Source organism: Phyllobates terribilis, unplaced genomic scaffold, assembly GCF_046119375.1.
Source record: "Phyllobates terribilis strain yellow unplaced genomic scaffold, ASM4611937v1 Scaffold_10__3_contigs__length_209671492, whole genome shotgun sequence".
In the NCBI taxonomy this organism is placed as follows: Eukaryota; Metazoa; Chordata; class Amphibia; order Anura; family Dendrobatidae; genus Phyllobates; species Phyllobates terribilis.
Window position 1 is genome coordinate 201,161,451 of NW_027362770.1, and position 14,292 is coordinate 201,175,742.

Genomic DNA, 14,292 nt, shown 5'->3' on the forward strand with positions numbered 1-14,292 from the left:
GTCTCCATTGCGGGCTGCTCTGCAGGTCTCCATTGTCTCGGGGTCTCCAGTTCTGGCTGTTCTGGGGTTCTCCATTGCTCTGCGGGTCTCCATTGTCTAAGGGTCTCCGGTTCGGGTTGTTCTGCGGGTCTCCATTGTCTCGGACTGCTCTGGGGTCTCCATTGTCTCGGAATGCTCTGAGGGGTCTCCATTGCTCTGAGGGTCTCCGGTTTGGGCTGCTCTGCAGGTCTCCATTGTCTCGGGGTCTCCGGTTCTGGCTGCTCTGGGGTTCTCCATTGTCTCGGACTGTTCTGGAGTTCTCCATTGCTCTGGGGTCTCCATTGTCTCGGGGTCCGGACTCGCAGGACAATAGCGGGGGCTGCAGGTTTGGGGCTGGGGGAGGAGGCGGAGGAGGATCGGGCGCAGGAGGAGGAGCCGCTCTGCACGCTCGGTGATGGGGATGCTGCAGCTTTCTTCTCCCGGAGGCTGCTCGGCAGGACTGGACAGTTAGGGCCCCGGGGGCCCCCGGCTCCTCCCCGGCATGGTGCACGGTGCCCCCGGCTGAAGCAGGAGCCGCAGGAAGATGTGGTGGAAATGCCCCCGCACCCGACTCCCGGTGGGCGCCGGAGCCCTGGCGGTGACCGTGCTGTGCTGGCTCTACGTCTTCCCGGTGGAGCGGCCGCCGGACGAGAAGGAGCTGGTGCGGGAGGTGGTGCGGCGCGGCCGGGCCTGGGCGAGGAACCTCAGCGCGGGGCGAGCGTTCAGGTACCGGCTGCGACCCCCCCCAATATATATATATATATATATATATATGTGTGAGAGACCCCCACTATATGTGTGTGTACAAGACCCCAATATATGCGAGACCCCAATATATGTGTGTGTGACAGACCCCGAATATATGATTGTGTAAAAGACCCCAATATATATATATATATATATATATATATATATATATGTGTGTGTGAGACCCCCAGTGTATATATATGTGTGTACAAGACCCCAATATATATATATATATGTGTGTGTGTGAGACCCCCAGTATATATATATATATATGTGCGAGAGACCCTCAATATATGTGTGTATGAGATCCCAATATGTATGTGTGAGACCCCCCCCCCCCCCCCAATATATGTACGTTCAGGTACCGGCTGCGACCTCCGTGTATGTGACCCCCCAATATGTGTCACCTCCCAATATGTGTATGTGACCCCGATATATATAAACAGCCAATTCACGTGTGTCACCCCCGTACTCCTCTGCACCCCCTGCTCTCTCCCCCGTACTCCTCTGCACCCCCTGCTCTCATCCTCCTCTGCACCCCCTGCTCTCATCCTCCTCTGCACCCCCTGCTCTCATCCTCCTCTGCACCCCCTGCTCTCATCCTCCTCTGCACCCCCTGCTCTCATCCTCCTCTGCACCCCCTGCTCTCATCCTCGTCCTCCTCTGCACCCCCTGCTCTCATCCTCGTCCTCCTCTGCACCCCCTGCTCTCATCCTCGTCCTCCTCTGCACCCCCTGCTCTCATCCTCGTCCTCCTCTGCACCCCCTGCTCTCATCCTCGTCCTCCTCTGCACCCCCTGCTCTCATCCTCGTCCTCCTCTGCACCCCCTGCTCTCATCCTCGTCCTCCTCTGCACCCCCTGCTCTCATCCTCGTCCTCCTCTGCACCCCCTGCTCTCATCCTCGTCCTCCTCTGCACCCCCTGCTCTCATCCTCGTCCTCCTCTGCACCCCCTGCTCTCATCCTCGTCCTCCTCTGCACCCCCTGCTCTCATCCTCGTCCTCCTCTGCACCCCCTGCTCTCGTCCTCCTCTGCACCCCCTGCTCTCGTCCTCCTCTGCACCCCCTGCTCTCGTCCTCCTCTGCACCCCCTGCTCTCATCCTCGTCCTCCTCTGCACCCCCTGCTCTCATCCTCGTCCTCCTCTGCACCCCCTGCTCTCATCCTCGTCCTCCTCTGCACCCCCTGCTCTCATCCTCGTCCTCCTCTGCACCCCCTGCTCTCATCCTCGTCCTCCTCTGCACCCCCTGCTCTCATCCTCGTCCTCCTCTGCACCCCCTGCTCTCATCCTCGTCCTCCTCTGCACCCCCTGCTCTCATCCTCGTCCTCCTCTGCACCCCCTGCTCTCATCCTCGTCCTCCTCTGCACCCCCTGCTCTCATCCTCGTCCTCCTCTGCACCCCCTGCTCTCATCCTCGTCCTCCTCTGCACCCCCTGCTCTCATCCTCGTCCTCCTCTGCACCCCCTGCTCTCATCCTCGTCCTCCTCTGCACCCCCTGCTCTCATCCTCGTCCTCCTCTGCACCCCCTGCTCTCATCCTCGTCCTCCTCTGCACCCCCTGCTCTCATCCTCGTCCTCCTCTGCACCCCCTGCTCTCATCCTCGTCCTCCTCTGCACCCCCTGCTCTCATCCTCGTCCTCCTCTGCACCCCCTGCTCTCATCCTCGTCCTCCTCTGCACCCCCTGCTCTCGTCCTCCTCTGCACCCCCTGCTCTCATCCTCGTCCTCCTCTGCACCCCCTGCTCTCGTCCTCCTCTGCACCCCCTGCTCTCGTCCTCCTCTGCACCCCCTGCTCTCGTCCTCCTCTGCACCCCCTGCTCTCGTCCTCCTCTGCACCCCCTGCTCTCATCCTCGTCCTCCTCTGCACCCCCTGCTCTCATCCTCGTCCTCCTCTGCACCCCCTGCTCTCATCCTCATCCTCCTCTGCACCCCCTGCTCTCATCCTCGTCCTCCTCTGCACCCCCTGCTCTCATCCTCGTCCTCCTCTGCACCCCCTGCTCTCATCCTCGTCCTCCTCTGCACCCCCTGCTCTCATCCTCGTCCTCCTCTGCACCCCCTGCTCTCATCCTCGTCCTCCTCTGCACCCCCTGCTCTCATCCTCGTCCTCCTCTGCACCCCCTGCTCTCATCCTCGTCCTCCTCTGCACCCCCTGCTCTCATCCTCGTCCTCCTCTGCACCCCCTGCTCTCATCCTCGTCCTCCTCTGCACCCCCTGCTCTCATCCTCGTCCTCCTCTGCACCCCCTGCTCTCATCCTCGTCCTCCTCTGCACCCCCTGCTCTCATCCTCGTCCTCCTCTGCACCCCCTGCTCTCATCCTCGTCCTCCTCTGCACCCCCTGCTCTCATCCTCGTCCTCCTCTGCACCCCCTGCTCTCATCCTCGTCCTCCTCTGCACCCCCTGCTCTCATCCTCGTCCTCCTCTGCACCCCCTGCTCTCATCCTCGCCCTCCTCTGCACCCCCTGCTCTCATCCTCGTCCGCCTCTGCACCCCCTGCTCTCATCCTCCTCTGCACCCCCTGCTCTCATCCTCGTCCTCCTCTGCACCCCCTGCTCTCATCCTCGTCCTCCTCTGCACCCCCTGCTCTCATCCTCGTCCTCCTCTGCACCCCCTGCTCTCATCCTCGTCCTCCTCTGCACCCCCTGCTCTCATCCTCGTCCTCCTCTGCACCCCCTGCTCTCATCCTCGTCCTCCTCTGCACCCCCTGCTCTCATCCTCGTCCTCCTCTGCACCCCCTGCTCTCATCCTCGTCCTCCTCTGCACCCCCTGCTCTCATCCTCGTCCTCCTCTGCACCCCCTGCTCTCATCCTCGTCCTCCTCTGCACCCCCTGCTCTCATCCTCGTCCTCCTCTGCACCCCCTGCTCTCGTCCTCCTCTGCACCCCCTGCTCTCGTCCTCCTCTGCACCCCCTGCTCTCGTCCTCCTCTGCACCCCCTGCTCTCGTCCTCTTCTGCACCCCCTGCTCTCGTCCTCTTCTGCACCCCCTGCTCTCTCCCCTGTCCTCCTCTGCTCCCCCTGCTCTCTCCCCTGTCCTCCTCTGCACCCCCTGCTCTCTCCCCTTTCCTCCTCTGCACCCCCTGCTCTCTCCCCTTTCCTCCTCTGCACCCCCTGCTCTCTCCCCTTTCCTCCTCTGCACCCCCTGCTCTCTCCCCTTTCCTCCTCTGCACCCCCTGCTCTCTCCCCCGTGCTCCTCTGCACCCCCTGCTCTCTCCCCCGTGCTCCTCTGCACCCCCTGCTCTCTCCCCCGTGCTCCTCTGCACCCCCTGCTCTCTCCCCCGTGCTCCTCTGCACCCCCTGCTCTCTCCCCCGTGCTCCTCTGCACCCCCTGCTCTCTCCCCCGTGCTCCTCTGCACCCCCTGCTCTCTCCCCCGTGCTCCTCTGCACCCCCTGCTCTCTCCCCCGTGCTCCTCTGCACCCCCTGCTCTCTCCCCCGTGCTCCTCTGCACCCCCTGCTCTCTCCCCCGTGCTCCTCTGCACCCCCTGCTCTCTCCCCCGTGCTCCTCTGCACCCCCTGCTCTCTCCCCCGTGCTCCTCTGCACCCCCTGCTCTCTCCCCCGTGCTCCTCTGCACCCCCTGCTCTCTCCCCCGTGCTCCTCTGCACCCCCTGCTCTCTCCCCCGTGCTCCTCTGCACCCCCTGCTCTCTCCCCTGTGCTCCTCTGCACCCCCTGCTCTCTCCCCCGTGCTCCTCTGCACCCCCTGCTCTCTCCCCCGTGCTCCTCTGCACCCCCTGCTCTCTCCCCCGTGCTCCTCTGCACCCCCTGCTCTCTCCCCCGTGCTCCTCTGCACCCCCTGCTCTCTCCCCCGTGCTCCTCTGCACCCCCTGCTCTCTCCCCCGTCCTCCTCTGCACCCCCTGCTCTCTCCCCCGTCCTCCTCTGCACCCCCTGCTCTCTCCCCCGTCCTCCTCTGCACCCCCTGCTCTCTCCCCCGTCCTCCTCTGCACCCCCTGCTCTCTCCCCCGTCCTCCTCTGCACCCCCTGCTCTCTCCCCCGTCCTCCTCTGCACCCCCTGCTCTCTCCCCCGTCCTCCTCTGCACCCCCTGCTCTCTCCCCCGTCCTCCTCTGCACCCCCTGCTCTCTCCCCCGTCCTCCTCTGCACCCCCTGCTCTCTCCCCCGTCCTCCTCTGCACCCCCTGCTCTCTCCCCCGTCCTCCTCTGCACCCCCTGCTCTCTCCCCCGTCCTCCTCTGCACCCCCTGCTCTCTCCCCCGTCCTCCTCTGCACCCCCTGCTCTCTCCCCCGTCCTCCTCTGCACCCCCTGCTCTCTCCCCCGTCCTCCTCTGCACCCCCTGCTCTCTCCCCCGTCCTCCTCTGCACCCCCTGCTCTCTCCCCCGTCCTCCTCTGCACCCCCTGCTCTCTCCCCCGTCCTCCTCTGCACCCCCTGCTCTCTCCCCCGTCCTCCTCTGCACCCCCTGCTCTCTCCCCCGTCCTCCTCTGCACCCCCTGCTCTCTCCCCCGTCCTCCTCTGCACCCCCTGCTCTCTCCCCCGTCCTCCTCTGCACCCCCTGCTCTCTCCCCCGTCCTCCTCTGCACCCCCTGCTCTCTCCCCCGTCCTCCTCTGCACCCCCTGCTCTCTCCCCCGTCCTCCTCTGCACCCCATTGCTCTCTCCCCCGTCCTCCTCTGCACCCCATTGCTCTCTCCCCCGTCCTCCTCTGCACCCCATTGCTCTCTCCCCCGTCCTCCTCTGCACCCCATTGCTCTCTCCCCCGTCCTCCTCTGCACCCCATTGCTCTCTCCCCCGTCCTCCTCTGCACCCCATTGCTCTCTCCCCCGTCCTCCTCTGCACCCCATTGCTCTCTCCCCCGTCCTCCTCTGCACCCCATTGCTCTCTCCCCCGTCCTCCTCTGCACCCCCTGCTCTCTCCCCCGTCCTCCTCTGCACCCCCTGCTCTCTCCCCCGTCCTCCTCTGCACCCCCTGCTCTCTCCCCCGTCCTCCTCTGCACCCCCTGCTCTCTCCCCCGTCCTCCTCTGCACCCCCTGCTCTCTCCCCCGTCCTCCTCTGCACCCCCTGCTCTCTCCCCCGTCCTCCTCTGCACCCCCTGCTCTCTCCCCCGTCCTCCTCTGCACCCCCTGCTCTCTCCCCCGTCCTCCTCTGCACCCCCTGCTCTCTCCCCCGTCCTCCTCTGCACCCCCTGCTCTCTCCCCCGTCCTCCTCTGCACCCCCTGCTCTCTCCCCCGTCCTCCTCTGCACCCCCTGCTCTCTCCCCCGTCCTCCTCTGCACCCCCTGCTCTCTCCCCCGTCCTCCTCTGCACCCCCTGCTCTCTCCCCCGTCCTCCTCTGCACCCCCTGCTCTCTCCCCCGTCCTCCTCTGCACCCCCTGCTCTCTCCCCCGTCCTCCTCTGCACCCCCTGCTCTCTCCCCCGTCCTCCTCTGCACCCCATTGCTCTCTCCCCCGTCCTCCTCTGCACCCCATTGCTCTCTCCCCCGTCCTCCTCTGCACCCCATTGCTCTCTCCCCCGTCCTCCTCTGCACCCCATTGCTCTCTCCCCCGTCCTCCTCTGCACCCCATTGCTCTCTCCCCCGTCCTCCTCTGCACCCCATTGCTCTCTCCCCCGTCCTCCTCTGCACCCCATTGCTCTCTCCCCCGTCCTCCTCTGCACCCCATTGCTCTCTCCCCCGTCCTCCTCTGCACCCCCTGCTCTCTCCCCCGTCCTCCTCTGCACCCCCTGCTCTCTCCCCCGTCCTCCTCTGCACCCCCTGCTCTCTCCCCCGTCCTCCTCTGCACCCCCTGCTCTCTCCCCCGTCCTCCTCTGCACCCCCTGCTCTCTCCCCCGTCCTCCTCTGCACCCCCTGCTCTCTCCCCCGTCCTCCTCTGCACCCCCTGCTCTCTCCCCCGTCCTCCTCTGCACCCCCTGCTCTCTCCCCCGTCCTCCTCTGCACCCCCTGCTCTCTCCCCCGTCCTCCTCTGCACCCCCTGCTCTCTCCCCCGTCCTCCTCTGCACCCCCTGCTCTCTCCCCCGTCCTCCTCTGCACCCCCTGCTCTCTCCCCCGTCCTCCTCTGCACCCCCTGCTCTCTCCCCCGTCCTCCTCTGCACCCCCTGCTCTCTCCCCCGTCCTCCTCTGCAACCCCTGCTCTCTCCCCCGTCCTCCTCTGCAACCCCTGCTCTCTTCCCCGTCCTCCTCTGCAACCCCTGCTCTCTCCCCCGTCCTCCTCTGCAACCCCTGCTCTCCCCCGTCCTCCTCTGCAACCCCTGCTCTCTCCCCCGTCCTCCTCTGCAACCCCTGCTCTCTCCCCCGTCCTCCTCTGCAACCCCTGCTCTCTCCCCCGTCCTCCTCTGCACCCCCTGCTCTCTCCCCCGTCCTACTCTGCACCCCCTGCTCTCTCCCCCGTCCTCCTCGTCCTCCCCTGCTCTCATCCTCGTCCTCCCCTGCTCTCTCCCTCGTCCTCCTCTGCACCCCCTGCTCTCATCCTCATACTCCTCTACACTTTGAATGTTGACTCCCTCGTTAACCCCCGCTGGTCCCCTCTGCAGCTTTCCACCACTATCCCCATCATTGGTTTCAGCACACAAAGCCTCTGCCGTCCCCTCATTGTCAGACCCTTAGACCCCTTGGACAGAAGCCAGCGATGGCGGAGATGATGTCACCACCCGTTAACCCTTCCTGCCTTTTGTCTTTGTTTTATCTCTTGGGAGGAATCTGAGCACTGGAGATGTCAGTCAGATACATTGTATCCGGGGTCACATGACCTGTCGGGAGATGATGAAACCGGGGTTGGTGTGTAACTGAGAACGGGGTAAAAAGTAGGAGCAGTCCCCCACAAACCAGTGACATCAGAGCAGGGGAAGACTGCGCCCGGTGACTGCCCCCGAGGGGCAAGAGACTGCGCCCGGTGACTGCCCCCGAGGGGCAAGAGACTGCGCCCGGTGACTGCCCCCGAGGGGCAAGAGACTGCGCCCGGTGACTGCCCCCGAGTACAGCGCTCCGTCACACTGTGTAGTGGCTGCTCCTCTTCAGATGAATGTGCTGATCTGCGGCCCATACACGGTGTGACGCAGCCCCGTACTCCACTACACCCGGCCGTACAGTGTGACGCAGCCCCGTACTCCACTACACCCGGCCGTACAGTGTGACGCAGCCCCGTACTCCACTACACCCGGCCGTACAGTGCGACGCAGCCCCGTACTCCACTACACCCGGCCGTACAGTGCGACGCAGCCCCGTACTCCACTACACCCGGCCGTACAGTGCGACGCAGCCCCGTACTCCACTACACCCGGCCGTACAGTGCGACGCAGCCCCGTACTCCACTACACCTGGCCGTACAGTGCGACGCAGCCCCGTACTCCACTACACCCGGCCGTACAGTGCGACGCAGCCCCGTACTCCACTACACCCGGCCGTACAGTGCGACGCAGCCCCGTACTCCACTACACCCGGCCGTACAGTGCGACGCGGCCCCGTACTCCACTACACCCGGCCGTACAGTGCGACGCGGCCCCGTACTCCACTACACCCGGCCGTACAGTGTGACTCGGTCCCGTACTCCACTACACCCGGCCGTACAGTGTGACGCGGCCCCGTACTCCACTACACCCGGCCGTACAGTGTGACTCGGCCCCGTACTCCACTACACCCGGCCGTACAGTGCGACGCGGCCCCGTACTCCACTACACCCGGCCGTACAGTGCGACGCGGCCCCGTACTCCACTACACCCGGCCGTACAGTGTGACGCGGCCCCGTACTCCACTACACTCGGCCGTACAGTGTGACTCGGCCCCGTACTCCACTACACCCGGCCGTACAGTGTGACGCGGCCCCGTACTCCACTACACCCGGCCGTACAGTGTGACGCAGCCCCGTACTCCACTACACCCGGCCGTACAGTGTGACGCAGCCCCGTACTCCACTACACCCGGCCGTACAGTGCGACGCAGCCCCGTACTCCACTACACCCGGCCGTACAGTGTGACGCAGCCCCGTACTCCACTACACCCGGCCGTACAGTGTGACGCAGCCCCGTACTCCACTACACCCGGCCGTACAGTGCGACGCAGCCCCGTACTCCACTACACCCGGCCGTACAGTGCGACGCAGCCCCGTACTCCACTACACCCGGCCGTACAGTGCGACGCAGCCCCGTACTCCACTACACCCGGCCGTACAGTGCGACGCGGCCCCGTACTCCACTACACCCGGCCGTACAGTGCGACGCGGCCCCGTACTCCACTACACCCGGCCGTACAGTGCGACGCGGCCCCGTACTCCACTACACCCGGCCGTACAGTGTGACTCGGCCCCGTACTCCACTACACCCGGCCGTACAGTGTGACGCGGCCCCGTACTCCACTACACCCGGCCGTACAGTGTGACTCGGCCCCGTACTCCACTACACCCGGCCGTACAGTGCGACGCGGCCCCGTACTCCACTACACCCGGCCGTACAGTGCGACGCGGCCCCGTACTCCACTACACCCGGCCGTACAGTGCGACGCGGCCCCGTACTCCACTACACCCGGCCGTACAGTGCGACGCGGCCCCGTACTCCACTACACCCGGCCGTACAGTGTGACGCGGCCCCGTACTCCACTACACTCGGCCGTACAGTGTGACTCGGCCCCGTACTCCACTACACCCGGCCGTACAGTGTGACGCGGCCCCGTACTCCACTACACCCGGCCGTACAGTGTGACTCGGCCCCGTACTCCACTACACCCGGCCGTACAGTGTGACGCGGCCCCGTACTCCACTACACCCGGCCGTACAGTGTGACGCGGCCCCGTACTCCACTACACCCGGCCGTACAGTGTGACGCGGCCCCGTACTCCACTACACTCGGCCGTACAGTGTGACTCGGCCCCGTACTCCACTACACCCGGCCGTACAGTGTGACGCGGCCCCGTACTCCACTACACCCGGCCGTACAGTGTGACGCGGCCCCGTACTCCACTACACCCGGCCGTACAGTGTGACGCAGCCCCGTACTCCACTACAACCGGCCGTACAGTGTGACGGGGGCTGACATCCTCTCACACATGTATACAGGCTGGTGGTCAGCAGTGATAGATGAGGAGCTGATGCTGGAGTATAAGGGGTGTGGTCTCATGTCATTATATCAGTGATGTCATCACCAGGGGGTGGAGTTTGAGATGTAATTGGTGGTGGAGCTCGGAATGTGTGATGAATGGATACATTGTAACAAGTGATGATATTGGAGGTGAGCTACAGCTGCTCACAAAATGTGCTGCCCCCCCCTCGCCCTGTCCGTCCTGCCCCCCCTCGCCCGGTCCGCCTGCCCCCCCCTCTCCTGGTCCGTCCCCCCCCCCCCCTCGTCCTGTCCGTCCTGCCCCCCCTCGTCCTGTCCGTCCTGCCCCCCCTCGTCCTGTCCGTCCTGCCCCCCCCTCGTCCTGTCCGTCCTGCCCCCCCTCGCCCTGTCCGTCCTGCCCCCCCTCGCCCTGTCCGTCCTGCCCCCCCTCGCCCTGTCCGTCCTGCCCCCCCCCCTCGCCCGGTCCGCCTGCCCCCCCCCTCGCCTGGTCCGTCCCCCCCCCCCCTCGTCCTGTCCGTCCCCCCCCCCCCCTCGTCCTGTCCGTCCTGCCCCCCCTCGTCCTGTCCGTCCTGCCCCCCCTCGTCCTGTCCGTCCTGCCCCCCCTCGTCCTGTCCGTCCTGCCCCCCCTCGTCCTGTCCGTCCTGCCCCCCCTCGTCCTTTCCGTCCTGCCCCCCCCTCGTCCTTTCCGTCCTGCCCCCCCTCGCCCTGTCCGTCCTGCCCCCCCTCGCCCTGTCCGTCCTGCCCCCCCTCGCCCTGTCCGTCCTGCCCCCCCTCGCCCTGTCCGTCCTGCCCCCCCTCGCCCTGTCCGTCCTGCCCCCCCTCGCCCTGTCCGTCCTGTCCCCCCTCGCCCTGTCCGTCCTGTCCGTCCTGCCCCCCTTCGCCCTGTCCGTCCTGCCCCCCTTGGCCCTGTCCGTCCTGCCCCCCTTCGCCCTGTCCGTCCTGCCCCCCTTCGCCCTGTCCGTTCTGCCCCCCTTCGCCCTGTCCGTTCTGCCCCCCTTCGCCCTGTCCGTCCTGCCCCCCTTCGCCCCTTCCGTCCTGCCCCCCTTCGCCCCTTCCGTCCTTCGCCCCTTCCGTCCTGCCCCCCTTCGCCCCGTCCGTCCTGCCCCCCTTCGCCCCGTCCGTCCTGCCCCCCTTCGCCCCGTCCGTCCTGCCCCCCTTCGCCCCGTCCGTCCTGCCCCCCCTCGCCCCTTCCGTCCTGCCCCCCTTCGCCCCTTCCGTCCTGTCCCCCTTCGCCCCTTCCGTCCTGCCCCCCTTCGCCCCGTCCGTCCTGCCCCCCTTCGCCCCGTCCGTCCTGCCCCCCTTCGCCCCGTCCGTCCTGCCCCCCTTCGCCCCGTCCGTCCTGCCCCCCTTCGCCCCTTCCGTCCTGCCCCCCTTCGCCCCGTCCGTCCTGCCCCCCTTCGCCCCGTCCGTCCTGCCCCCCTTCGCCCCGTCCGTCCTGCCCCCCTTCGCCCCGTCCGTCCTGCCCCCCTTCGGCCCGTCCGTCCTGCCCCCCTTCGCCCCGTCCGTCCTGCCCCCCTTCGGCCCGTCCGTCCTGCCCCCCTTCGGCCCGTCCGTCCTGCCCCCCTTCGCCCCTTCCGTCCTGCCCCCCTTCGCCCCTTCCGTCCTGCCCCCCTTCGCCCCGTCCGTCCTGCCCCCCCTCGCCCCTTCCGTCCTGCCCCCCCTCGCCCCTTCCGTCCTGCCCCCCCTCGCCCCTGCCCCCCTTCGCCCCGTCCGCCCTGCCCCCCTTCGCCCCGTCCGTCCTGCCCCCCTTCGCCCCGTCCGTCCTGCCCCCCTTCGCCCCTTCCGTCCTGCCCCCCTTCGCCCCTTCCGTCCTGCCCCCCTTCGCCCCTTCCGTCCTGCCCCCCTTCGCCCCTTCCGTCCTGCCCCCCCCTCGCCCCTTCCGTCCTGCCCCCCTTCGCCCCGTCCGTCCTGCCCCCCTTCGCCCCTTCCGTCCTGCCCCCCCTCGCCCCTTCCGTCCTGCCCCCCTTCGCCCCGTCCGTCCTGCCCCCCCTCGCCCCTTCCGTCCTGCCCCCCCTCGCCCCTTCCGCCCTGCCCCCCTTCGCCCCGTCCGCCCTGCCCCCCTTCGCCCCGTCCGTCCTGCCCCCCTTCGCCCCTTCCGTCCTGCCCCCCTTCGCCCCTTCCGTCCTGCCCCCCTTCGCCCCTTCCGTCCTGCCCCCCTTCGCCCCGTCCGTCCTGCCCCCCTTCGCCCCGTCCGTCCTGCCCCCCTTCGCCCCTTCCGTCCTGCCCCCCTTCGCCCCGTCCGTCCTGCCCCCCTTCGCCCTTTCCGTCCTGCCCCCCCTCGCCCCTTCCGTCCTGCCCCTCCCCCGCTGGTGATTTGGTCGCCTCCACATCTCGTTAGCGCTCTCTGGTCTCTGGGTCGTGTTCTTCTTCCTCGATGATCAGTGAAGCGTCGTCCGGACACAATGCCCCGCATTCATCGCTCGGTTCCGCTTGTTTCCTGTGGTTGCAGATTTCCTTATTATATGGGGTCACCTCGCCCGACCCCGGGGCCCCGGATCCTACATTCTGATATCAGAGCGATGGGGGGTCCATTATTTCTGCTTTCTGGGGCCGAGAATCTCCTGCACAGGACTGGAGAGCGGAGTGATGCGATTTCTGTGATGTCATAGTGGGTGTGGCCAGGAGTAATATGGTAATGAGGAGAGTAGGAATAGTGCAGTGATGTGATTAAGTTGTGTGGCCCTTTAAGACGGATCACATGACGGCGGCAGATGAGCTGATACACGTGGGATGAACCAATAATCAGAGGCGGGGGGGGCGCTGCTGATTATTAAATCGCAGATTGTCACCGTGATACCCGATACATGGGGCCCCGCGAGTCACTGATCCATACCACATACATGGGCCCCCGCGGGTCACTGATCCATACCCGATACATGGGCCCCCGCGGGTCACTGATCCATACCCGATACATGGGGCCCCGCGGGTCACTGATCCATACCCGATACATGGGGCCCCGCGGGTCACTGATCCATACCCGATACATGGGGCCCCGCGGGTCACTGATCCATACCACATACATGGGCCCCCGCGGGTCACTGATCCATACCCGATACATGGGGCCCCGCGGGTCACTGATCCATACCAGATACATGGGGCCCCGCGAGTCACTGATCCATACCACATACATGGGCCCCCGCGGGTCACTGATCCATACCCGATACATGGGGCCCCGCGGGTCACTGATCCATACCCGATACATGGGGCCCCGCGGGTCACTGATCCATACCCGATACATGGGCCCTCGCGGGTCACTGATCCATACCCGATACATGGGGCCCCGCGGGTCACTGAACCATACCCGATACATGGGCCCCCGCGAGTCACTGATCCATACCCGATACATGGGGCCCCGCGGGTCACTGATCCATACCCGATACATGGGCCCCCGCGAGTCACTGATCCATACCCGATACATGGGGCCCCGCGGGTCACTGATCCATACCCGATACATGGGGCCCCGCGGGTCACTGATCCATACCCGATACATGGGGCCCCGCGGGTCACTGATCCATACCAGATACATGGGGCCCCGCGGGTCACTGATCCATACCAGATACATGGGCCCCCGCGAGTCACTGATCCATACCAGATACATGGGCCCCCGCGGGTCACTGATCCATACCAGATACATGGGGCCCCGCGGGTCACTGAACCATACCCGATACATGGGCCCCCGCGAGTCACTGATCCATACGCGATACATGGGCCCCCGCGAGTCACTGATCCATACCCGATACATGGGGCCCCGCGGGTCACTGATCCATACCCGATACATGGGGCCCCGCGGGTCTCTGATCCATACCCGATACATGGGCCCCCGCGGGTCACTGATCCATACCCGATACACGGGGCCCCGCGGGTCACTGATCCATACCCGATACATGGGGCCCCGCGGGGCACTGATCCATACCCGATACATGGGGCCCCGCGGGTCACTGATCCATACCCGATACATGGGGCCCCGTGAGCCACTGATCCTTACCCGATACATGGGCCCCCGCCGGTCACTGATCCATACCCGATACATGGGGCCCCGTGAGCCACTGATCCATACCCGATACATGGGCCCCCGCGGGTCACTGATCCATACCCGATACATGGGGCCCCGCGGGTCTCTGATCCATACCCGATACATGGGCCCCCGCGGGTCTCTGATCCATACCCGATACATGGGGCCCCGCGGGTCACTGATCCATACCCCATACATGGGGCCCCGCGGGTCACTGATCCATACCCGATACATGGGCCCCCGCGGGTCACTGATCCATACCCGATACATGGGGCCCCGCGGGTCACTGATCCATACCCGATACATGGGGCCCCGCGGGTCACTGATCCATACCCGATACATGGGCCCCCGCGGGTCACTGATCCATACCCGATGCATGGGGCCCCGCGGGTCACTGATCCATACCCGATACATGGGGCCCCGCGGGTCACTGATCCATACCCGATACATGGGCCCCCGCGAGTCACTGATCCATACCAGATACATGGGGCCCCGCGGGTCACTGATCCATACCCGATACATGGGGCCCCGCGGGTC

The 14,292-nt window shown here is 66.2% G+C and overlaps 1 protein-coding gene across 1 annotated transcript in view; it reads left to right on the forward strand.

Moving 5' to 3' along the window:
- Positions 1-312: 312 nt before the first annotated feature.
- ST8SIA1 (ST8 alpha-N-acetyl-neuraminide alpha-2,8-sialyltransferase 1) overlaps positions 313-14,292 on the forward strand; it is a 105,856-nt gene continuing 91,876 nt past the window's right edge. The window contains exon 1 of the mRNA XM_073650541.1: positions 313-744. Coding sequence (XP_073506642.1) covers positions 563-744 — 182 coding nt within the window. The 5' untranslated portion in view covers positions 313-562. The remainder of the gene's footprint in view (positions 745-14,292) is intronic.